General features: G+C 35.2%; 1 protein-coding gene across 1 annotated transcript in view; it reads left to right on the top strand.

Moving 5' to 3' along the window:
• Positions 1–23,315, top strand: part of VEGFC (vascular endothelial growth factor C) — an 80,203-nt gene extending 56,888 nt beyond the window's left edge. Inside the window, exons 2-7 of the mRNA XM_042808435.1 lie at positions 1,000–1,213; positions 3,239–3,429; positions 14,084–14,235; positions 17,739–17,848; positions 18,092–18,422; positions 22,773–23,315. Of these exons, the coding sequence (XP_042664369.1) occupies positions 1,000–1,213; positions 3,239–3,429; positions 14,084–14,235; positions 17,739–17,848; positions 18,092–18,422; positions 22,773–22,887 (1,113 nt within the window). The 3' untranslated portion in view covers positions 22,888–23,315. The remainder of the gene's footprint in view (positions 1–999; positions 1,214–3,238; positions 3,430–14,083; positions 14,236–17,738; positions 17,849–18,091; positions 18,423–22,772) is intronic.
• The last annotated feature ends 2,452 nt before the right edge of the window (positions 23,316–25,767 follow it).

The following is a 25,767-nucleotide window of genomic DNA, read 5'->3' as shown; positions in this document are numbered from 1 at the left end:
GTGTTTCTTGGACAAGAGCAACAGTTTTGTAGTAAACTGTAGAGAGTCTGCAGTCAGTTGCTAGACACTTTTTACAAAGTGCACCTCTATATTCTGTGTCTCATACTGCCATCTAAGGGCCACGTAGGCTGAGAAGGTGGCTAGAGATTCTTCAATACTTTCTCCACTGCCCTTCCCTTTGGAAGTCAGCAATTCATGGAGGCGGGTGGCTGGGGAATAACAGCAGTCCTTTGATGCAATATGTTGTTTTGTCTAAGAGGATAGAGGAATATTCCAGATATGTGAGAAATTAGAATGTAAGTCTAAGTCATAGTCCAATTACAATTAGTTTGCATAGAAGACAGCAAGTAAGAAAGCGAGATTACAGTATTTGAGGCTACTCTTGAAACAGCAAGTTAAGGAGTTTAGTGTTTAGAGTCTTGAAGAGTTTCAGCTGAAACTCTCAGCAGTGCGGGAGTACGCAGTTCAGATTCTTAAAGGTACCAAAGTCCTTGACTCTTACTGATTATTTTCTTCCTTTTTCTAACTTAACTGGTTTTGCATTTCTGGGTGTTTCTATTTTCCTGGACTCGGGGAAAATGGGCAAAAATTTGGTATGACTATAAGAGTATGTGATGTTAAGTAACATGAACATCATTTAAATATTTTGAGGTTTAAGCATTCAGAATTTTGTTGTGAAAACTTTTATTTCCAGGATAAAAGAACCATTTTTATCTTTTTTTAATATTCAAACTGTACTTTGTATAGGCGTAATTCTATAGCTGCTTTCTCACACAGGTGTTTTGAACTACATGTATGGTAAAGAATTAGTGGCAAAGCAAAACATTTCAGTATTTGTCAATATAGTACTGTTGGCATTGACTGACAAAAGCAGTTTTTATGATGAGGACCCTTTTGAGCACAATTTTATTTTATAATGTCTGAGTTGTTTTTCAGGCTAGTTTCCAGAAAACCTTGTGTAATAGAGAAAGTAATTAATCTTGCATGTTACTTTGACAGGCTCATGCAAGCAAAGACCTGGAAGAGCAGTTGCGGTCTGTGTCCAGTGTGGATGAACTCATGACAGTACTTTACCCAGAATACTGGAAAATGTTCAAATGTCAGTTGAGGAAAGGAAGTTGGCAACACAACAGGGAACACTCCAGCTTTGACACAAGATCAGATGATTCCCTGAAATTTGCCGCAGCACACTATAATGCAGAGATCCTGAAAAGTAAGTACAGGACACAAAACACGTTCTAACATACAATGCATTAAAATCCGAAGGCTTCTCAGTTGTGTCAAAAATATTTTAAAAGCTAAATATTGTCAGTAAACCAACCTCAGCAGCTTGATTTGATGTCGTGTTCACAATTTAAAATCTTGGACAGTCAACCTTCCATAATGAAATTAATTTCTCCGCAGACGTATTTTTGGTACATCCATTGCAAGAAAGGTATAGACTGCTTTCTTAGCTCAGTAGATACAGGAAGTTAAGCGCTTGTCTTCAGGTATGAGGAATCCTGCTTTGTAGAGGCTGTAACAATTTTGCAGAAAGTGAAGAGGGCACTAATAGTTGGATTAATTGAACTGTTTCTGCCCATTTTCTGCAATTACATCACGGCTAGGAATGCTTTCTTCTCTGATGCGTTATTGCTTTAGCATGCCAAATAATCCACTTACAGTTTTTTGCTGTTACAAGAGGGACAGTTGTCATGATGTTATTTTCAAGCCAGAAGAAACAACTTTCAAACAAATATGTCAATACCCCCTTAGTGTTTCAGATGGCCTGGATGAAAATATATTAGTTTACAGTTTAAAGAAGTGCTTGCAGGCAGAGATACACAGGATTTATAGCAGCAGCTGTATTTTTTGACATGGTACTGGAAATCATGTACCTTAACGCAGACTTTATGGTACATTTTAGGTGAAATTTCCATTTTTGCTGAATAGCCTACCAAAAACTGGCACCAAGAGAGAATAAGCAGCCTGTACAGCTGCAAGTCTTGTGGCTGTTAGTGTAAGATTGTTTTGGGGAAAAAGCTGCGTGACACAATGTATGTAAAATGTTTGCCCAAATTTGCATGGTTAATCTGGGCACAAATATCACCTTTCAGATTAAATCATATGGTGTATATAATTGCTAAATAATAATGTTTTTCTTTAAATCATACTCTTTTAGTTAACAAAGTAAATGCATTCAAATTAATTTTACCTTAAGTGTGTAGGCTTGAAATGTAATGTTTCTAATATATAGTATCCAAGTGAAGTACTGTCTGGGACTGGGTAAAATTACTTTGCAGAGATGTGCAGTACTTCTTCAGACTTCATGCAAGGTGAGACTCACTGCAAGCATAGGAGAAGGGACATGTAAAGCTTTAGCTGCTGGCCAGCAGGTTGAGAGAGGTGATTCTCCACCCTGGTGAGACCCCACCTGCAGTGCTGGGTCCAGCTCTGGGGCCCCTGTCGTGGTTTGGCCCTGGTCAGCAGTCAACCGCAGGACAGGAAAGACATGGACCTGTTGGAGCAGCTCTAGAGGAGGCCACAAAAATGATCAGAGGGATGGACCACCTCTCCTGTGAGGCCAGGCTGAGAGAGTTGGGGCTGTTCAGCCTGGAGAAGAGAAGGCTCCGGGGAGACTTTGTAGTGGCCTTCCCATACTTAAAGGGAACTTATAAGAGAGATGGTGACAAGCTTTTTAGTAGGGCCTGTTGTGATAGGATGAGAGGTAACAGTTTTAAACTAAAAGAAGGTAGATTCAGACTAGATAGGAGGAAGACATTTTACGATGAGGGTGGTGAAACAGTGGAACTGGCTGCCCAGAGAGGTGGTAGATGCCCCATTCCTGGAAACATTCAGGGTCAGGTTCAAGGGGGCTCTGGGCAACCTGATCTAGTTGAAGGTGTCCCTATTCATTGCAGGAAGATTGGACTAGATGACCTTTAAAGGTTCCTTCCAACCCAGACCTTTCCATAATTCTATGATTCTGTGTCGTAAGATCTGTCCAGCCTTGTTAGGTTCCCTCTTAGCTCCGCTGTGACTTTTCTTCTGCTTCATGACAGTATGTCTTATCCCTAAGAAGAAAAATTAACCAGAAATTACAACAGAGAGATGCATATTTCACTGAAGAAAGGGTGTGGCTCTAGCAATGCATAATCTGGTTCTAAACTTTTTAAAAAAATCCTACTAATTTACTGCAGGAGAGTATTGTTTTTAAACAGTTACTTTATAACACATGAAATTCCCTATAACTTGGCAGGTATTGATACTGAATGGAGAAAAACTCAGTGCATGCCACGTGAAGTGTGTGTGGATGTGGGAAAAGAGTTTGGAGCAACTACAAACACCTTCTTTAAACCCCCATGTGTATCCATCTACAGATGTGGAGGTTGCTGCAATAGTGAAGGACTCCAGTGCATGAATATCAGCACAAATTACATCAGCAAGACAGTAAGTTCTCACTCTTATTACAGTCCAAGTTCTCCTTGCAAATCCATTTATGATCGTGCATATTTATTGCTACTATGAGGAAGGAAAAAAAAATCAGTTCCAGAATACATAGGATAACAGCTGAAGAGTATACTGCCTGGAAGAAAGTGTTTAACACTCTTTCCCCCAAAATATATATATATATGTGTGTGTATATATATATATATATTTGTAGGGAAAAAAAAAGAAATAAAAAAAAGTCATGTTTTCAGATTTGAGATTATCCATGAAACTTAATTCTATCCTTTTTTTGATTTCCCCCACCCCCCATCTACAATTTGCCTGCTGTATGAGGCAAGCACTCTCTGGAAAACTAGCCTGTAATTTCATTAGTGAAGACTGTTTTAAGAGACCTGCAGACAGGATATATATTGCAAATAAAGCCTTTTAGGAACTGAATTTTACTGTATTAAGAGATATTAGTATAATGTGCCTTTTTGTTTCATTTTAATGCATGTTCCTCAGGTTTATTTGCCGTTTTTATTCTTCAAATTCAGGGCTAGTGCATCAGGTAGGAGCGTGCAGAGATTAGGCATTGAGCCTGTGAGCTGCCTTTAAAGGAGAAGCATACATGCGTTATTCTATTTTAAGTAGCTATAACAATTATCACAGTTATCTTACAACAACATTTACCTCAAAAATGTAAATGTAAAAGTAGTCATAAAAATGTAAAAATAGTCATATTTCAGAATGCTTGCTAGGGTATTTTGATTTTGTTACAGTATTTGGTAGGTTTTTTGTTGATTGTGGGCTTTTTTGCTTTTACCTCATCTTTCTGATACTTTGAAGAAAACTAAGTGTAAATCTTGCTTTCTTTTTCAACTAGATTCTCTAGCTGTAGATGCAGTACATATTTATAAGAAAGATACACAGCTGCATAGCCAACTATAAAATCATACCCCATGGAAATGTCATTCCTTTATCATGAACCTTCGTTCTCTTGAGAGGGGATTAGGAAAAGGGAGTGTAAAGAAAACAGGAAAAAACCTCCTAATTGTTGTTAATACATTTTCTGTCCTCATATGTCACCAAATCTGTCTGCCTGAAATGGTATATTCTACCAAGAATTTTCAGTTCTACGTTTAAGCTAGTGGTAGATAGCCACACAGCACTGGAATAATGTAGCTCAAGTAGATAAATAGATTAAACTAGGAAAACTACAGCAGTGATTTTGTTCAAGCCCATAGTTATTCCCAGAAACACCTGTCCTAATTCAAATTGCTTGAAAAGTGCAAATATAATTTTCATATTATAAACCAATAAACGTGACTTTTGGGGGGGGGAGGGGGCATGTATTTATAAAGTTTAGTTTACTGGAATAAAGGAGGATCTAGTTACAGAGAGAGTTGTTCCACTTAGCACAGATTTCTTGGTCTTTGAGCACCATGACAGTTTGGGGTAAACAATTCATTTCTATTCATCTTTCTTTTCATATCTATTGAGTGAAGTCTTTTTTTTTTTTGCCTAGTAGAAAATGTTTAGTACTGAGTTTCTCTTTTAAATTATTGATATCACTGGTGATTATGATATAGGCGTAGTTAAATATTTGAGAGACTCTGAAAAGGAAAATGTTATAGGCTTTATCAGAAAGAAGAAAGAGGCAATAGCATTGTTTTGTTTTCTTACCTATTCTGTAAAAGCAAGTAATTTAATCTCTGAGTTTTCTATCTTGCTTCTGCTTTCCAGTTTTATCTGGTCCTTGACAGAATGCACTTTTTTTAAAAAAAAAAAAAAAAAAAAAAACACTTAATAAAGGAAGAGAGCTATATCTCTTCATCTGTCATCATCTCAAATATTTTTAAAGTTATGTGACCACAGCTTACCCTATATCAGATGAGAATTAGGAAGAAAAAAGTATTGGATTCAAGACCCTTCTGTGGAATTCAGGTACCCTGCACACCTATTTTCACTACTGCTTTCCTTTTATTTCCTGAATTAAATGAGAACAAATGATTAGTAACCAGGCATCTCCTGTTTTTTTTTTTGTAAGTCACCATTTTCATAGCTTTTTTAGCGCATAAACCCTGTAAGATAACTTCATACTGTTTACCCTGCAGAAAAACTGCTTAATGGAAAATTAACTTTTCAGCTGGAGGTCTTACTGTGAGGGCAAGCTCTAGCATTGGTTCCAGACATTAAAATCTAAAGAAAGTTGATATCAGCTTTCATCAAAATTAATTAAAAAGAAAAGAGCTAAGCATAGAAATTATTTTTATGGGGAGCAGATCATTGATTGCCAGGAGAATGGACTAGGTCAGATGGTCCCAGATTGGCTTGCGAAACACTGTGGTGGTCCAGAGAGAGGTCAATAGTTCTGTAGTATGGGCTGTGTTCCTCCTTTCTATCTACTTAACTTTATTAAGAGAAAAACAGAAAAGTATTCTGCTTTTCTTTTAATACCATTTTTTTCCATGAAAATTGTTTTTGTAGTTGCTGAGGGGTGTTTATACAATCACGATTGGAATATGAGACAATTTCTTAATTAAGATGTGGTACAAGGTCTAGGAAAACATCTGAGGATCCCCTAGTTTAATTCGTAAAATGCAGTAGATCTTTTTCTTGTCCTTTATCCATGATGCTGCAGTCGCTCAGCTTTGTAAGTGGTGGCTTGTCTAATAAAGGTCTGTGGGGTAGGTGGTTGGTTTGTTTTCGGTTTTGTGGTGTGGTTGTGTTGTTTTTTTCACTTACTCGTTATTAATCAAACAGCTATTTTCTGCTTCTATACATGAGTAATTCAATAGGAGTTACAAAGATTGGAACTACATGTGAAGCAACAGCCTGTTCCTCAGCCATACATTTTTATGCCCCACCTACAGGTACCTGCTTATAGTTTGAAGGGAAGCAGTGAGCAGATGTCAGAGCCATCTCATTCCATTCTTCCTCTTGGCTGGCAGGATGGACAGTTTTTTGGCTTCTTTCAGATCATTTGATGTAAAGGTCCTAAATCTTCTTGTTTCATGGTTACAGTAATAATCCCTCAAGGGAAAACATCTTTCCAAGCAGTTTGATATTAGTTTTAGAGGAGATTTTCTCACAGGAAACAAGTTAACAGCTTGAAATTGTTTGCCATATTTGAGATGTACATGGTGTTCCTTTACACAATTTGGAGATGCATATGTCAAAAGGATTTTAAGTAATTTTGAACTTTACCATTTATGCCTTTTCCCATACATTTTTCTATGTTAGAATGGTGATTGTAATGATATAGTAGGCACTATTAATAGTGGGAGATATATCAGTATAATTTCCAAATGTTTTTTGTTAAATTTTCTTTTAAAAAGTCATTCAAATATAAATCATTTTTCAAATAGCTTATTTTCATTCTTTCCAGTGTAGAGATGTTTAGAGTTTTGAAATCAAACAGTTTTATATCCTTAGCTTAAAAATCTCTCTAGACACATTGTGCTCTGTTACACTCTTATTTGGCCAGCCTTACTGACACTTTAGGAAGTGCAAAGATCAAAAGTGATGGAAACTGAGAGTCAACTGCCAAAATAAACCACAGTCAATCAGAAGAACATAGTGTAGTTAATGTAAATCTGGGGAAAAAAAAAAAAAAAAAAAAAAAAAAAAACATAAATCCTATATTTGAAAAGTACTTAGAATGATAAGCTTCCCTCATCCTGATATGAAAATAACAGTTTTGATTATTTTATAACCCAGAATTCAATGACCATAATAATGATTTTGTGTGATGGCACAATGGATATGGATAGTGCTGCATAAATTAATTTAGCCACTGAAGCAAAGAAATACTTTGTATAGAAATCAACAATTTTTCTGAAAAGAATGGCATGAAGTCCTTCTAGTCTAAAGAAGGAGCTATCAATGAGGCAAATCAAAAATATATGCCTTTCTAAGGATCAGTGAAGAGGAATATATGGGAAAATTTTTTTACAGAAATTCTGATACCGCTTTTGGTCAAGCATTCAGACTAATGTCTGCTGTTAGATTTTTTTTTTTTTAAAGTAAGATTAAAATCATGCTGAGCTCTAGGGTGTGGACCACACTCTGGTCCCACCCTTGTTTCTGTTCTCCACTCCAGCTCTATAAATGGCTAAAGGAAGAGCACTGCCAGCGTGAGAACTGAAAAGAGCCTCTTGCAGGGTGGTCTGCAGGACCATGCAGCTCTGGCCTGGAAGCTCTTGCAAGGACGGTTGAAGAAATAACAAGGTTGGGAAGAAGGGACAGGTGCACTTGGCATCACAGTAATTACAGGTTGAGGAATGCCAAAGGCTAAGTCAGGTTGGATAGAGAAATTCAGAGACACCTTTGCCCGGTGTCCTCCTGCTGTGCTACTCACATGGGAAGTACAGCACAGGGCACTGATGAAGGATTTAAAAAGATAATGTGTAAAAGAACAAAAATCCAGGGGAAAAAAATGTTTGTAGTTGCACATGATTGTAGAGGCGATCTAATTATTCATTTACCTTTGTATTAGTCTGAAAAGTTCTTTAATTATATATCTGTTTGTACTGGGAGGCAGAAAATACAAGCATAAGAAGCTGATGTTTGGGTCTGTAGGATATGCTGCCATTTAATTTTGGTTGGTGCAGTGGAACGAAGGTTAAGTATTAAGTCTAAAATACACCTTATTACAGATTCTATTATCCAAATGTGTGAAATAAAATGACCTTCAGTTTTGAAGATTAATGTTTCAGGTTTGAATAGGTTGAAAGACAGATATAAAGTCAGTGGGAAATACAGAAAATACCTATCCTTAATAATAATGAAAAAATGTTTTGCAACCAAAACTTTTTATAAAAAAATCTATATAGTACCAAAGGCAGTTATGGTTTTAACACACAATTTCTAGCTAAGTCATTTACTGTACAGGGCTCTTGAAATTTTCATGACAGAGAAAAATGGGGAAAACACATTTATAGTCACACATAATCTTGTTCAATGGTAAATAACTCTAGTTTAAGTAACCTAATATTAAGATTATCCAACATATTCCATTTTAAACTCTGTTGTCATTCTCAGCCTAACTGCTGTTTTTAACAATAAGGGTTGAAAATTTCTCTCCCAGATGCTTGACTCAGTTTGATATATTGTTTTTACTTTCTAGTTTTTTTGCTTTATAACTTCAGCAGAAGTGGTGGTTCTGCTTTTTCTTAGACCAGAGTGAGAAAGAAATGTATATGGCTTTATTGTTAAAAACAAAAATTGAGATTTTTTTTTTTAATCTGTAAAAATTTTCCTTATTTTAGGTAAAGGATATGATACTTGTTTGTTTGTATTAGGCATGTGTTTTGTTATCTTTGAGACAGTCTGCATACTTAGGTTAAAAAAAAAGACCTGGTCGATAAATGGAATTGTTGGGGGATGTGGATTTATTTGTAACTAGAACAATTTATAACTTGGATCTGAGCAAATGTCTGATGCAGTTTCAGATCTAGGTACCTAAATCCCATCTTCTAGGGAGAGCCTGTCATTGATACACCCACCTTTATCTTGTTTGGAAGGAAGGAACCTGCTTGATCCAAAAGTATCTGGGACAAGATGTGTGTGTGCCAGAATTCTAAAACTTATGCTAAGGAGCCCAAAAAGAAGGAAGGGAAATCAAGCTTTGTGGACTGGCTGAAAGAGAAACTTTAGTTGGACTGAAATGAGGGGAGGTTGGCTTAGAGAATTGTCATATTGGGTAAAGACCTAAGGAGGCAAGGACTGAACACAGTGCTTGAAAGAGAAATAATAGAAATGGTGAGAAAGACAGGAAGACCTGCCATCTGGCTTTTCTGTGTCAAAGCAGCCTCAGACGGTTTGAATGGCGTGTGTTATTGTGAAATGCAATAGCTATGTATGGTGTTCAGCTGTTCTGCAGTTATGTAGAGCTTCCATTAGTATGTGTTATACACTGAAATTAACAGTAAATAACTGACTTATGTTTACACTATGAGCTTCTGCAGAAGAGGTTAGGACAGAACTCTGTTATTTTGTGGGGGATTGTTGGTTTGTTTGTTTTTTTTTTGTTTTGTTAATACTCTTTAGTTACGCTATCACATGCTGCTTCGGTGGTTGCTTTCCACTTGTTTCCTGACAATGCCAGTGTTGGTAGCACAAATGTACAGGACAGCACAGGCAAGTTGAATCTATTTTTTTTCTTTTAACTTCTGAGTATTGGCCTTTAACTCTAGCAATACTCATTTAATGTACTTTAATTTGCTATTTATTGTACTGTAATTACTGACATTTTTTCTGAAAACAGTGAGCAATAAAAGCTCTCCACTTTGAACAAACTGCCATAATCCCTAATACTGTCAGATCTTGTGTTCTTCTGCAGACTGAAGCTCATGCTTTTGCAGTCTTTAGTCCTGAATGTCTGTCTTTAGGCATTGGTCTCTGAAGAACAGACCTGAAGGAAATATCTTTTCCCTATTGCCTCTAGTGTGAATTAGTCCCTATTTTTACTATGATTTGAAGTTGGGAAGGAAGAGAAGGTGTGGGCCTCAAAGAATACAGTAAAACCAGACCTTTACTGAATGAGGGATCAGACAGAAATATAAGCCATCTGATGTCTAAGAAGAGGCACCCACTTGGGTTACGTGGATACCAGCGATAGTACTCACAACCAGCAGTGTTGCCAGAAAAAAAAAAGGGAGTCAAGAACCAGGTTCGTACACAGATGTTATGGTGCATTTCCCATAGAAATATCCTTTCTAGATATTGACATTTGGCTGTTACATGTTGGCAAACATGCCCTGTATGACAACAGATGTTGAGCTTGCTCTTTTATTGGATGAGGAAGATGAACAAGAAGTAAATTAGGATGTTAGCAAAACCAGAAAGCATTACACAAGGTCAGAATTTACCTAATTTGAAATTATTTATTAAGATAATAAGTACGTTGAGAGTTGATTCAGTTACATGTAAATAGTTTCATTGGATTCAGAGATGCTGCTATCACAGCTGAGAATGGAGTATAGATTTTCTTTAGAATGGATCTTATTTTAAAATGCTAGAGATTATTTAAACTGAATTATTCTGAGTATTAAATACCTTTAATGTAACAGACTACTTTTCAAGAATTTATTTCTTGTGAAATCTCTTCTTGATATATTTTCACTATCAGAAGAGAATAAATATCTTATTTTTCCATATGCATCAGAATATAGTGTCCTAATAGCATGTGCAGACCAAAGTGTAGAAAGAACAGATCAATAATTCCAACCCCAGTATTTCACTTCTGTAGTTTCCATTAATGAAATTATGATTTATATTCTTTTTTCAAAATGCTAGTTCATGGATCATCTTAAGCACTTTCCAAAAGTGAAGGCTAGAAATGTAATACTGAATATAATCTCTAACATAAATAGTTGGCTTAGTGGTTTTTTGACTTAATGGATAAATAGTAGCTACAATTGAGTGATATAAAGTACATCGCTACTGAGACAATTTAGTTGAACAAACTGAAGGTAACTCAATGACATCAAAGACGCTAGTATACCTTTATAATCTTTAACTAGACGTTTTTTGCATTGAACCACTGAAGTGTTGGTGGGAATAGTTGTTAGCAAGATTCATCTCTAAACTGATACTTTTCACAATTTAAGTGGAAGGATAAATGTAGATTAAGATAATTCATGTTCACCATCATTTCTGCTCGCAATTGGTGTGTCTCAGGTGTTATAGTGAATTTTCTCTCAATGCACTCATAAAGGGGAAGAGGAGGACAGTTGGGCTGACAGGGACCTCTTTTAGGTGGTTTGGAATTGTAACAGGAGTCCTACACTGCCGTCTCTAGCGGTCTGGAGTCTGCTATGCATGGCAAACCAATCTACTCCAAGAACAGAGGAAGAACAGAACATACCCTCTTTTCTAGTCAGCTGCAGTTTGATCCGTGCAAAGAATTGTGTTGATCTTCAGTTTCTAAGTTTTATCAGTTCTCCCTGGGGTGGGTTTTTACTTCAGCTTTGGAAAAGCAAGTTCATACTGTCGTAGGAGAGCAGAGAAAACAAGACTGTCTTTACATGTGTAGTACTGTAATTAAGTCCATACTCTTTGTTCTGCCCCTCAATTCATATATGTCTTTTAAGAATCAGTTTTCTAATGAGATATTTAACACAGTAAAGGCTTTTGTGTCTGTGGATTCTTAGCCATCCAGATTTTCAGAGTGTTAGCAATTGTGCTGTCCTTCTGAAAGCACAACTTGTTCAAAGGAAGATGCAAGTCTTGCATATGTAGGTGAGTTTTGTCATCTGATTGAAGATCGGTATTTAAAAAACAGATACACAAAGAACATAGCAGGTACTTCCTCAAATTCATACTGTATGCAGAAATTAAAGCTATTTTTCATAAACATGGTCTTTTCTGTATATCTACAACACCACCTTCCTCCTCTCCGATTTCCTAGTTAGTTTGTGCATTATAGCAAAACCTATGATGGCCTTCAAATAGGTGGATATCTTTAAAACAAAAAGTACATAAAGCTATTTTCATGTAATATATTAGTGTGAAAATGATAGCTCTGTGTTATGATTATTGCTCCTTTTGGATGAGACATCTAGGTAAGAACGCCTTTTGTGATTAATTTAAAGGAACTTTTACAATAGGTAAGGGTAAAGGAGCCAATATTGGTTTGGAAGCCAAAAGGGATTATAAGTATAATAAAAAGTTGATTAGAAAGTTTCTTTCCAGAAGTCTGTGTTGAACTTACTGAAAATCCTGGAGGCATGTCTGGTGATAATTAGGCATTAATTTAATTGGTACCAAACTTTAAACTAGACATGGACTTATGTCCCTATCTTACTAATGCTTCAAGACTAAAAATTTAAGAAGTATTACTATTTTTTCAGCCGGAGCAAGAATCCAAGTGTTAATATGCTTTGGCTAGAAGTCTCTCTAACAAATGCAACTCTTTTCATGGTAACTCCCTAGATGGAGAGGTTTTTTCATTAGTATTTGAAAGATGCAGGAAACTATTTTCTGGTTTGGTTTTCCTTCTACAGAGGTAAATATGTACCCATTTACATTTTTAGAGTCTATTGTGGAAAAAAGAAATGCATTTAAAACTAATATAAGGATGTGGTACTTTTTGCAGCAGAAATAATAGCACTATAATATTCTGTAACAGAATAAAATACAAATATAATACTATTGCCATTTCAGTTCTTGTATGATGACACTCCTAATGTTAAACTTTTTTAAAGATCCGGTCACTAAATGATGTCGAAGTTTGTTTTGTAAAATAGATAGTATCTATCAGAGTTGATGATGTTTTATACAATTTATGTTTAAATTGCATAGTTTAGGTATATCAATAGTATGAACTTTATTGTTGGCTGTACAAGTGCTGTTTTACCTTGTGGGTACTTGGTGAATACATCCCACACTGCTGCACCTGCATGCTTAATACACAGGCTCACTTGTGTGCTTCAGTGCAAAGTACTGTTTTGAGCACATCCTATAGATGTACTTTGTATTTTGAATCATTTAAAATTACCAGTATTTTGATTATATTTGCATGCTGCCTATATGCCATACTATAAAGTTATTGATTATAAAAAAACATTGTGAATAGATCTCAGCTAAAAATGAAAGTGTTGTTATGCAGTGTCATCAACTGAAACTGGAATAATAACCAATGACCATGTTTTTAAAGGTAATAAAATCCCCAGAAAATGCAGAAATATTCCTAAATATATTTAGGGAAGTGACTAAACATCTACAAGGCAGCAGTGCACTATTATCCTATTCAAAATACTACGAAAAATAGTTTTTAAGTCTTTGACCTGAAGTATTTGTCCTAACTAACTTTTCAGGAGACTAAGGGGATTTGAGTCTTGTAGTGAAACCTTCTTAACTTGATAAAGTAGATGTCCTGAATTGAATACTGAAATGAGTGTCACTGTTTGTCTGTTATCACATGTTCATTTTTTCCACAAGGTATTGCTGAAATTAGCCTCTTCCACCAGTTGAACTACATTTCCCACTAAAATTAGGATTTTATTTATTCATGTACATGGTTATTTTATTAACAGTAGATATTTTGTAATATCTTGGAAAAAAAAAAAAAAAAAAAAAAAGAGTTCAAGATGCATTCCATTAGGGTAACCATATAATTTGCATTGATACAAATACTGGAAAGTCAAAAATACAATATGCTGCAGTTTAAAACTTGTTTATCCAAAAATGTTTTGATCCAAGTCCAATATATTGCTGTTTTACACAAGCTTTTGTAATTGTTCAACTGATGCATTAGGTTGTAGCTTATCCTCTTTTTAAGTTAACCTTGTTTTCCAACTTTTTGAAACACTTTCCAAATGTTACATTTTAGATTGTTTTAAAAGGCTGCCGATTTGAAGTAATTTCCTCTAGAAAAATGAGTTCCTTGTACATTTTCCTCTGTTAACTCTAGATTAAATGTTACAGTAAACAAAGAGGCATGTAACACAGTTTAACATTAAAAATGTTGTCACACCATAGCTATTGTATTCATTTTGCACATAATGATTATTTAATGGTATAATTGACTATGCTACTGAATGATGATAAAGCACAAAAAACTAAACTTAAATTCCTCATAGCTTTTTTAATATGTTCTTATATTATTTTTATTGGTACAGTTACTGATACATAAAGAAGGCTCTTTGCTTTACTTTCCCTTTGATAGTTGTTTGAGATCACAGTGCCTCTTTCTCACGGCCCCAAACCCGTAACCGTCAGTTTTGCCAATCACACGTCCTGCCGATGCATGTCGAAGTTGGATGTTTACAGACAAGTTCATTCTATCATAAGACGTTCCTTGCCAGCAACACAAACTCAGTAAGTATGAGTCTTGTCTTTCTTTTCACATTATGAGCAACCCTATATAATTAGATTTAAAATATTGCTTGAAGGTATCACAGTTAAGATAGATGAATTTAGGTGAATTACGCATTAGTAGTAGCAGAATGCATGTTGCAAAGTAGCTAATATTGTTTTACAAGAGGATAATGTTACTAAAGTAACATTACCATTTAACTCCGTGGATAATTTTATTGGGGTTTGTTTCATGGAAAGAGCTACAAGACAATTGTGTCTTAAAGGAAACATCAATAAAGTCAACTTCTTTAAAAAAAATGTAATCAGGAAAAGCTAAAAATGCTTTTGCAAATAAGGAGTAGGTAACATTTCTCTCTCAAACTGTATTTTCCTATTTAAAACACTGTTTAAACGAGGCAAATTTTTAGGGAATCTTTAACTACAAATCTTTTTGTACATCTTCATTGGCCAGAGGTGAAAATAAAACAGAATGGGAAGGGAAAATAAAGGGTTTGGTAACAGTCCACAGAATTAACGTATTGATTTATTTGGTGATTTTGGATTTAAAAAGTCATAGAAGAAATCTGACACCGAAATAAGTGTTATTGAAACACTTGAAGAACTCCTTTCCTTCATTTTAGAACACTGAGTGTTGATTTCATGATGTATAAATAGTTAGGAGGCCAAAAATACATAATAGACTAACAGTTGCTTTATGGAAGAACCAATGACAAGAAGCTGAAGTGGAATTAATTATAGACATTTTTAATAAGACGAGTGAATAGTGCAAAATTCCCAGGTTGTTTTGTCTGTGTTTTCGTTCAGTGAAATTCTGCACGTTTTCTGACATGTTCCAGCTAAACATGGATTACATTCTATTTGAATTAAAATTAATGAATTTATTCATCAAGACACATGGATCATAAACAGTGGATTAGAAGAATATTAGGAAATAAATCTATCAGTAGTTTAATTAATTGCATAATTATCAGATTATAAAAAATCAACCCAAGAGTCAATAATAAAGTAAAATTATGCTGACTGTTGGCAGCTTCTGAGTGCTTCCAGATTAAGAGCAGTTGTAATTACCAGTGCAAGAGTTTATTCTAGCCAGGAAACAGCTACCTGTAGTTAGAGGGAAGTATGTGTACAGATCCAAGACTTTGACCAGCACTCGCAGGTAGCTGGCTGTCCTGTGAGTAAGGAATCATGCTTCAGCAAAGGTAAGACAGAGTAGTAGTAGATCAGAATATATACAGGTCTCCTCTAATGTTAAGTACTGTCTTAGTTTAAAACTTATGGCTTTTTACAGTAAAATAGAAAAACAAACAAAAAAAACAAACTGAGTGCTTCTAGATTCTAGAAGGGAAATTAAAGATATTTACATGTTCCTGATAAGTACCCGGATGCTTTTCAGAATCCCACATGGGTCTTTTCATTTGTACTAAAGTTTTCAACTTCTTATTTTTCCGTAACATTTTTATTTATAGGTTTAAATGCTAGTGAAACTATTGTTAAAGCCAAAACTTGGAAATGTACTTTCTTTTCACAGTGGCAGATCTGCATGTGTGCATGTATGTGTACATGCTCATTTTAACAGAAATATAGTAATGACTTTCTTATGTATTACTGAACAGAAAAGCCAAAGAGTGTAATCTCTAGTTTTAGGGTAGTAACAGTTGAGATCTAATAAGAATTTAAGCCTGAACTATGCCATGATTCAAAGGCACACGTTAGAAGAGATAAATGGCATTTAAGATAGAATAGAATACAAATAGTTGATCTTTTTTTTATATAAAATAGATTTTCTGCAGAACTTTATCCTGAGAATTAAGGTCTAGGTCTTTGCCTGTTCCCCCACTTTTTTTCCTTTTATAAAGTAGCAGATACTTTTCCAGCCTTCCTGAACTTTCATAAAATATTACAGTAAGTCATTTTAAAATTCCAGCCATATCCCCCAGTAATTTTCTGTACTACCAATGAGAGTAGAAATTGTAAAAAAGTGGTTCCAGTTCCTTTGCTGTGTGTCTCCAACCCTGATGCTGAAAAACATATCATTCTCTTAAAGTTCTGGTGACTTGGGTTTTGTATCAACATTGTTTTCTCATGGGTTCATGGGTGCTTGGTTTCCTCTTCATACTGTCACCCTGGCTTCCTTCTGTAGTTAGTTTTAAACACTCCTGACTAGAGCCAGGCTGCTCCAGGTGTGAGTTGTTCTTTTTTTTTTAAAAAAAAAAAATGGATACAATAATACAATAATATGTCTGTAAATTTTCCGTACTATTTCTCAAGGAGAATCAGGAGGCAGGCGAAAGGACATACATGCCAAGTGAGGGAGCAAAAGTGAGATCATTAGCAGCATGAAATCAGGGAACACCAACTTGATAAAACATGAGGCAATGCAGGGTGATGTTAAACTACAGCAGTCTTTACAAGCAGAGAGTCGTTTAATGTGGTGAAGGGGAGTGGTATACATGAATGATGATCAGGGAAGAATGTCCCAGCACCTGCATTTTTGAATGCATGAGTAATGGTGCTCAGGGGAATGAAAAGTGCTTGAAATTTCTAATGTATGTTCTGCCTTAACGGATTAGGATTTCAGAAATACTACAGAAACAATGAAAAAATTACACAGGCTGGATGGATGACGTTATGCCTGACTTGTTTAAAGTTATGTCACCTGTGGTGATAAATTACAAGCATGGAGGCTGAGATAATACACATAAATACTCTATCTGTGGTACACCTACTAGCTAAACTTGGTCATTCTTTAAAAAGGCACCAGCTGCTGTTAGGATTTTTTGATTTCTTTGGTGCCATTGCTTTGGCAGCAACACTCTAGCAGGTAAGGAGCAATTAACTGTGAAATTGTTTATTGTCTTTCATTTCTCAAGTGAAGAGGCATCACTGCTGAAGTCCAAATCTGTAGATCAAGAAAGCTGTCCAGGATTTGAGTGGCTGTTGAGAAACAGTCAGTTAATGGCACATAGCTCACATAAAGGGGAAAGGAATGTGATAAGCTGATTTTATTTTAGAAATCAGAGATTTATCTACAGCATTCGTTTGGAAACTATTATCATCTGGCTTTTGACATCTATATGTGTGAAAATATTTTTGTACTTCAAAAAACAACATATAAAATTATGCCTGTTACCACCTATTCAGTATTTGGCATGAAAGTATTTTTTATACTGGTCTATTTCCTATATGACACTTATATTCAAGGGTTAGATCTGTTTATAAACTACATTAGGAAAGTACAGATATCAGCTTCTAAAAGTTAGAGCTAAAACTTGAAATGTGAGAAGGTATCTTCAACAAATGGTTGAGGACTCCTGTAGTGGGGAGAACCCTAATTAGTAACAGACTTAATAGGAGTTAAAAAATAATAGTATGAATGAACTGAGGCTCTTGAAAAGATTTTTGTAATGAAGGGAAACAAAAGCAGTCAGCACCTACATTCAATTTTTTTTTTTCCCTTGAGTTCTTATGGTAGCAAATCAACAGTATATTTCATTCCACAGGTGTCATGTGGCAAACAAGACCTGCCCTAAAAATCATATTTGGAATAATCAAATTTGCAGATGTTTGGCACAGCATGATTTTGGTTTCTCTTCTCACCTTGAAGATTCTGGTAAGCAGTTTTGCTTAAAGGATTAAATGTAGCTTCATGTTTTGATTTACCTAAAGAAGAAATTAAAAACATGAAAAGTAAATTGTTGGATCTTTATCAATACTGTTTCTGGTCTTTTGACATATACTTATTCTTAAAACACTTTAAAAGGTGTGAATTTGCTATCATTTATTCATTTAAAAATTGGTGAATGGGTAGACATAAAATTCTAATAATTGTGCAACTTCTCTGCTGTATTTCTAGACACATCTGAAGGATTCCATATTTGTGGACCAAACAAAGAGCTAGATGAAGAAACCTGTCAATGTGTCTGCAAAGGAGGCATGCGGCCCTCAAGCTGTGGACCTCACAAAGAATTAGACAGATCATCATGTCAGTGCATGTGCAAAAACAAACTTCTCCCCACCTCCTGCGGGCCCAACAAAGAGTTTGATGAAGATAAGTGCCAGTGTGTATGTAAAAAGACCTGTCCTAAACATCAGCCACTAAATCCTGCAAAATGCATCTGTGAATGTACAGAATCTCCCAATAAATGCTTCCTAAAAGGAAAAAGGTTCCATCACCAGACATGCAGGTAAAAACTCAGCCTTTAGCCCTTTTGTGTTTAAGGTATAAAGTTAGGCTGTCTAGTAGAATCTCTCAGTAAGCCTCTCTTCAATTCAGTTTTCTCTTCTATGACTTTTATCATCTCTACAAGGAACCTACTAGGCAGAATAAGTATTATAAAGCATATTTGGGTTTTGTACTCTTACTACTACTTCATGTGATTTTTTTTTCTTTTGATGAAAAAGAACTGTAAGTTCAAGCTCCCTGGTTTTTTATGCTACTTAAAATCCCACTCTTATTTTTCCCAAGAACTGAATATTGCAATTCAAATAACTCAAATATTCCTAATTAGATTTCAGGAGTTATAGACATACCATCATTCGTTTTCACTTCCTAAATTTTTGCATATCCTTAATTTTACTCAATTGATATTGAATGTTTATAAGTGCATAAAAAGCCTTATAGCTCTGAGTGATTTCTGTGGAAAGTAGACATATATATAAGTATAAAACATACCGCCTACATTCATCATTTTAAATGGGATTTGGTCAGAAAGAAAACTACAATTTCTTTATATATCACAGGAGCTTTTCCTTCCACAACTGCTACACCCATAGTGGTAGCAGTCTATATATAAAAATGTGAATGACTTTAGGTTCTGAGAAGCAAACAATATTATTTCTGCTTTCTATATTTTGTGAAGAAAGTTTTCCTGTAAAGTTAATTAGTTAAAAAAAAACACCACCATCCGGAGCAGAAAGATCACTTATTTATTAATATATAGGAAAGATTTCTATTATATCAATGGCAAATAACAATTTGAGAAATGTTCTGGCACTGGAAATGGAAACGTCTGTGGCAATTTGTTGCTTATCAAAAGTAAAACTTATGTATTTTTTTAATATAACATGTAATTAGTTGGTGTAAATATATTGCCAGATATATATACACACATTAGTTTGTCCTGAATAAAGAAAAAATGTCTAATATTAGGAATGACACCTGTGGTGAAGTCTCTAAAATAGGGGAAAAGATTAATAATAACTGGCATTACCTGTTTTCCTATGTTTAGCCTTTTGAGTGAAACAGAAAAGTTGTTAGAAACATAAGAAATAATTTCTTCTCTGTCATTCCATTTTTATTTAAATTTTATGTTGCAGAGGAAAAGAAACCAACCTGATTACATGAGCTTTAGCATGTTACAAAGCCTTAGCACTATCCTAGTGTGCACTTCCAGCAGTGCTACACATAGAAACCCTGTGTATTTTAAAGGAACATTCACAACTGGAAAAGTAAGGCATTAAAAAAATGCCCTAAGTATCTGATGTCACCTCTGTTGATTTAAAGATTTAGTATTTGAAGGAGTGAATTGGGCCCAGCTTCCTTCTGTGGTGTTGTGGTTGAATACAGTAGGGTTTGAATCACTTTCTTACTTCCAAGGACAGAGTGATACAGGATGCTTTCAGCTGTTTATCTTTTATAAGCAGTTTGTCTTTGTGTGGAGAAAGAAAGATTTGTATACGGTCTTACTCTATAGCTCTACAAACCCGTAGATGTTAGCACTGTCAGTAAAAATAGAGGATGCAGTCTCTCGTCCTCCTCAAGAAAGGACTTAGCATAGGTTTCTCACATTTTGTCTCTGTCTCCCACAAGCTTTAGATAAAAGGAGTAAAAACCCTGCAACATCCCGTTTGTCTTTGAAAGAAAGATCCCTTGCTGTTATGAGACCATGTAAAATGGAGGTACCACTCTGTAACTTTGTGAAAGATGCCTGAGACCTAGACATGAGCAGGATCCTGTGGCCATGTGCTAGAGAGCTCCCCGTGAGGAGGTAGTCCTTGTAGGTTCTGGTTCTGAAGCACCAACATTTTTATGCACTGTACCTAAAAAGCCTTGGCTTCTAACATCATACCCTGCTTCAGAGGAAAGGAATACAATGTCATTTACAAAGCACAGGATAGGAAGAAAAAGAAATGGAAAAAATTTGAAAAAAAAAAAAAAAAAAAACACACCATAAAGCATACTGGCTTTTAAGGTGATTGTGCTGTTACCACTGCTAAAAATAACATTTCTACTTCAGTTTCATCTGTGGAGTTCTTAGACTGCCCAAAATTACAAACCGGAGCATTTTGTAACAAAAAATCACAATTACTGACCGTAAAGAGAGAGTTGCCACTGACTCACCCGGCACTATGCATACTGACTGAACATCTATCTTAGCTCCGGCATGCTCAGATTGCCCTCATCAAAACAGACATCTGTCACATGAAAGCACTCAGTAAACAACATTCGGCCCAAATCGTTTGAAAGACCTGGTCTATTGTTCAACAAAGTTTCCTAAGGAAATCACATTTCTGTAGTTACAATGACTCTGCTGCTATTCACCCTGTGCTATCACCTCAAAAATTTATTTTGGTCAGTTTTGTCAGGGCCAGATAACTAGACACCTCAGCTGCAAAGCATTTTAGAAGAGAAGAGGGACTTTGTTGCTCTGTTGAAATGTCCCAAATAGGGATAAGACTGCAGTAACCTGACCTTGACTGCTGCTAGACACAAATTCACATGGGAGAGATGCTTTATAGCATTCTCAACTATAAGTTAAGTTGAAGTTCACAGTTCATTAGGAAGCATGAATCCTAAACAAAGCGAACTCATATTTAATAACTACGTGACTGCTTTTCATTTTGTACAACATGTCATAGGTGGGTGGAAGAGTTTGGCTTTTTTTTTTTTTTTTTTAAGCTTATTTCGTTTTGCGGTCATTCAGTACATGAAATAGTCTAACTTTCATGGCAGAGACAGGCCAAAAGGCAAGTCAGTTCAGTGTTTCATCCGTTGCATCTCTATGGAGTACCTTTTTCACAGAAGAGACCTACTGCTGGTTGCCCATTTGCTCAGAGTATTAGAGCCTTTGGCAAACGCTTTTGTTGCCTTTTACCACTGTTTCCAGACCTTATTGGGCTTTGAGAGATTCCCATGAGCTGTTAACACTGATCTCAAATATCTATATTAAGTGGCACAAAATAATGCTACTCCCTTAATTAGAGAGACCACACTGGTGAACTAATCTATGATTAATGACATTGAAAACACTGAACAAGATGTGACTGGTTACTAAATGTCATGTTTTCAGTCTTCCTCATTCCTTATTGTTTTCATCATAACCAGGTTCATTGGTTGAACTAGCTGGCGTGAATTAATGTAACTGTAATCCAGACCTCATACCATAAACAAATTATTTCAAAGTAGAAATTTGGTATCCAAAACAAGCACACAACATATTAACTTACCTGCAACAATAATAAGAGTAGCCACAAGCCTGAAACAAGAATTATCCTAGGGAAGGGGATAGTGGCAGTACCTTAATATAGCATACTGTAGTGTCTTTGAACTGAAGTAAGTATGAATTATAGTAATAGATCATAATATCAGTGTTTCACAAACAGGCACACATTATTTAAGTACAAGTTTTAAGTATAACTGTGTTGAAATTCAAAACATATACTTTTGTCTTTTGACTCATTGCCAGCATCTGAAAAAAACCCCAGACTTGTACTTTGTCTCCCATTATACACCAGAAAGTATTTAGCATTGTTATTGTAAGGTTATTTTAGGTCAAGCTCTTGTTTTAATAGAAAAATAAAATAGGAAAAGGAAGAGTTCAGGGACAACCACAGATACTATCTTTGTATAAGTTCTATTTTTCAGTCAAGGAATCTGTGAAGAAAAATTCTGCAGCTTCATAAACATGCAGGCTCTAATCTTACTTCAGAATGCACATGGATGTGGTATGAAGTATAGATGTATTCCCACTGGCCTCAGAGAGTGGCTATAGGAGTTTGCAACTTGAAAAGACGCTCTCAATTTCAAGATCAGAGTCACAATGTAACATACGTATACAAATCTCTCTCAGGCTTACTGCATTAGTGAATAAGGTGAGAAACAGTCCTGGATAAGAAGATGCTAGATTTTATTATCTCCTGGTTCTGGATTGCCACCTCAAACTGACAGCATACAGCAGGTTGTCATAATAAGCCAATTTGAGTATAGAAAAATATCACTGTATTTTCAAAATTAAATCTAAAAAAATACTACTCAAGATTAGAATGTGACTACACCAGGCAATACGTTAAAAATGTACATATCTGTTGCAATAGAATCATTTCTCTTCAACATCATTCATTGTTTTTTCATTGTCTTTCATGAAGAATAGTCCAATTAAAAGTAGTTACAACATCATAAACAGAAGCTAAAGGATATGTAATTGTAGAAATTAAATATCCCATCAAGAAATGGCAACCTAAATGCACAGTTTTCTACTCCAGGTTATTATCTATGATCATGTTATATTAATGCCCACTTTTTTTCATTTCTTTAGTTGTTACAGACCGCCCTGTACAGTCCGAACGAAACGCTGTGATGCTGGATTTTATTTTAGTGAAGAAGTGTGCCGCTGTGTACCCACATATTGGAAAAGACCACTTATGAATTAGTGAAGAGAGCACTACTTGCTATTTTGGTGTACATTTTTTCCATTAGAACAAAAGAGCAACAGAAACTTTGCTAATATTTTGGAATTAAATGTTCACCAGAGACCCTGTGGGGCTTTCAGAGACAGACTCATTGTGCTTTTCTCAAGATGTGGAAAGCAAACGTAGAAAATAACTGGGGTTCATGTTTTGTAAAGAACTCAATAAGGACTTATTTTCCACCAATGACCAAACAGCCTAGGTTTTCCTTCTTGTGATTTTTTTTTTTTTAAAAAGAGATAATGACTATATAATTTATTTCCACTAAAACCATTGTGCAGCATTTCTGTTTATAGCAGTAACAATTGTTAAAGCTCACTGTGATCAATATTTTTATATCATGCAAAGTATGTTTAAAATAAAATGGAAATTGTATTATATGATGGTGAGAATGGTTAATCATCTGCCTCAAAAAGGAACTACAGCTTTATTATCAGGGTTCAAAAACATGGGAAAGGCAATTAAGAAAAAGCACATTTATGAGAGGAAGACTACAGCCATTTTCTCACACCTGTTGTATATGTCATTTGAAAGAGCTGTATTTAATGTTTCATGACCCGGTCATATTTCTGTCTCTAGGATGAAACTAGCAAAGCAAATACAATTAATAACTAAAGAAAACATTAGAGATTCTGTACATTACCCAAGAATAAGGACTATGTTTAAAGGACAGCAGCAACTATTCACATTCCAATATATTCACCTTCTATTTTATTTCTTGTTAGCATTCCTATAGAGTAATATAAAGTAATGTCTACTGAAGGTTATTAGTATGAAAGTGAAATGCTAACTATGCTTTTTATTTGGTATTACAGGCTATATTGTAAAATTTACAACTAAATAATTCAGAATGCTTTGGTGCACTTTACTCTTTCATAAGGTCAATCTGATATCTTGATCAACAATGTACGTGTGTGCAAAAATACTTTGAAGGAAAAAAATACAATTTATATTCTAATGGGGATATGAAAGGACTTCTACCATTCTGGTATGGATTGACAGAAAAAATTGTCAGGGCTTCTCTTTATTAAAGATAATATGAAATCAAACATCTACAACTCTAAAAAGAGGTAAGATTTTTAACTTGCATGGGAAGAGCAATGTGCATAGAACAATCAATTCAAAAATAAATTATTTCAGAAGTTGGAAGGAAGTTGTTAAATTATGGAAACTTTATTACATGCAGAAGTAGAAGAAGCAAAGCTACAGAACAAGATTTTTGTGACAGGAGTGTGCAGATCCGTAAAAATAATTTTAGATATCAGTGGTGGTTCTAAGGAGCTGTTCTTAAAGGAGTTATTAATGAAATACTGAAATTTCAGATTATTTCCTGGGCAGCGGTGGGAGTGGGGTTGCTTTTCTAGCTTCTTGCATATTTAGATATCAGAGTTCCTAAAACTGAGTGAAAACTACTTTTAATTATTCAGTCCCCATCGTGGGTTGAGACAGTCTAACAAGAAGGCAGGATGAAAGGCAGTTTGGAAGTCCAAACTTTCCACTGTATGTCTAGTGTCCTCAGTGTTCCTCCTAACAGACCAGCTATTTATTATCCAAATAGGATAAGAAGATGAAGGTTAGTCATACAAATACTGAGGAATGTCTTTATTACTACATTGCCTCAGCAATCAAATGAAGGTAGAACTCTGGATGACAATTTAACACTGATATACAACTTTAGCTAGTATAACAGCACAAATTCCCATCGTTTGGATTAGTGGTCATTCAAATCATCAGGGTCTAAACTGGCAATGTCAATCTGATAGCAAGAGGTTAATGGTCAAAACTTAATTCAGTGTTACTAAAGATCCAGACATCCACTTCTATATGTCAGCTGCTTGAAGGAAGCAGAAAATACCTTAACAAATCAGTTAAAGAGCAAACTTTAATGAAGACTTGAGAAAACAAACTGTAGGTGAAGCTCCCAAAACAAGCTTTTTAATTTCTGTCCAAGCCCAATATAGAAGAGAGGCAGTGGGGAAAGAACAAACCAAATCTGAAATCATGAATAGAGATTAAGTAAACCAGTAGCTAACAGATAAAATATGTACTTGTGGTTGAAAGGAGGAGGGCGCAAGTGAAAAGAGAGCAAAACTGCATTCCAAAAAGTAATTCTACATAGATTATAAAAAGTGCATTTTACAATACTGTGAAAATAAAAACAAAACAAAACAAAACTGAGCAATGCTTACTTTTCATGTCTAAACTATTTGAAAGGAATTCATTAAAATAGAGCTAATAAAATCATTCTGGTTAAGCAGATATTTGGATTTCTGCTGAGCATGCTACACTCCAAAATGTTAAAACCCATCAGGGTAGGGAAGGGAAGGCAGGGACCTTGAAAATGAGAGCACTGAACAGGAAGCTCCAACTTTATTACAAACATCAGCATTCAGTAAGAATTACTTTCTTGAATGCATTGTTTTTCAGTTTCTTAACTTTGCAAATATTGAGACCTTTGGAAATAAAGTATGTAAATCACTAAGTAAAACTCAGATTTAAAGAAAGCAAACATCTGACTTCTAGAAGTTACCACAAATTGGGTTTATGCTTGAGAAAAGTGACTGGTCATCTGTTCTCAAATGTGTGCAGATGAGTAGAATAATATATGCAAACAGTTGATAGCATTTTCTGGTAATCGGGCTCTCCAATTACATGAAAATACTGGGATTTTAAAACTGCATTATACACAAGAACACAATAAATACCATCATTATCATTAGTGTAGGCTACAGATTTCATATTCTATGTGATAAAATGCAATTCTGTTTATCTCAGTACTGTCACAAAATCATCTATATTTAAGCTAGTGTTTAACTGTGGAAAAATACAGAGTGGTGGCATAAT

This window comes from Tyto alba, unplaced genomic scaffold (assembly GCF_018691265.1).
Source record: "Tyto alba isolate M040663 unplaced genomic scaffold, T.alba_DEE_v4.0 Super-Scaffold_6, whole genome shotgun sequence".
Classification (NCBI taxonomy): domain Eukaryota; kingdom Metazoa; phylum Chordata; class Aves; order Strigiformes; family Tytonidae; genus Tyto; species Tyto alba.
Note: the sequence above shows the minus strand (reverse complement) of the source record. Positions and strands in the feature narration are given on the sequence as shown.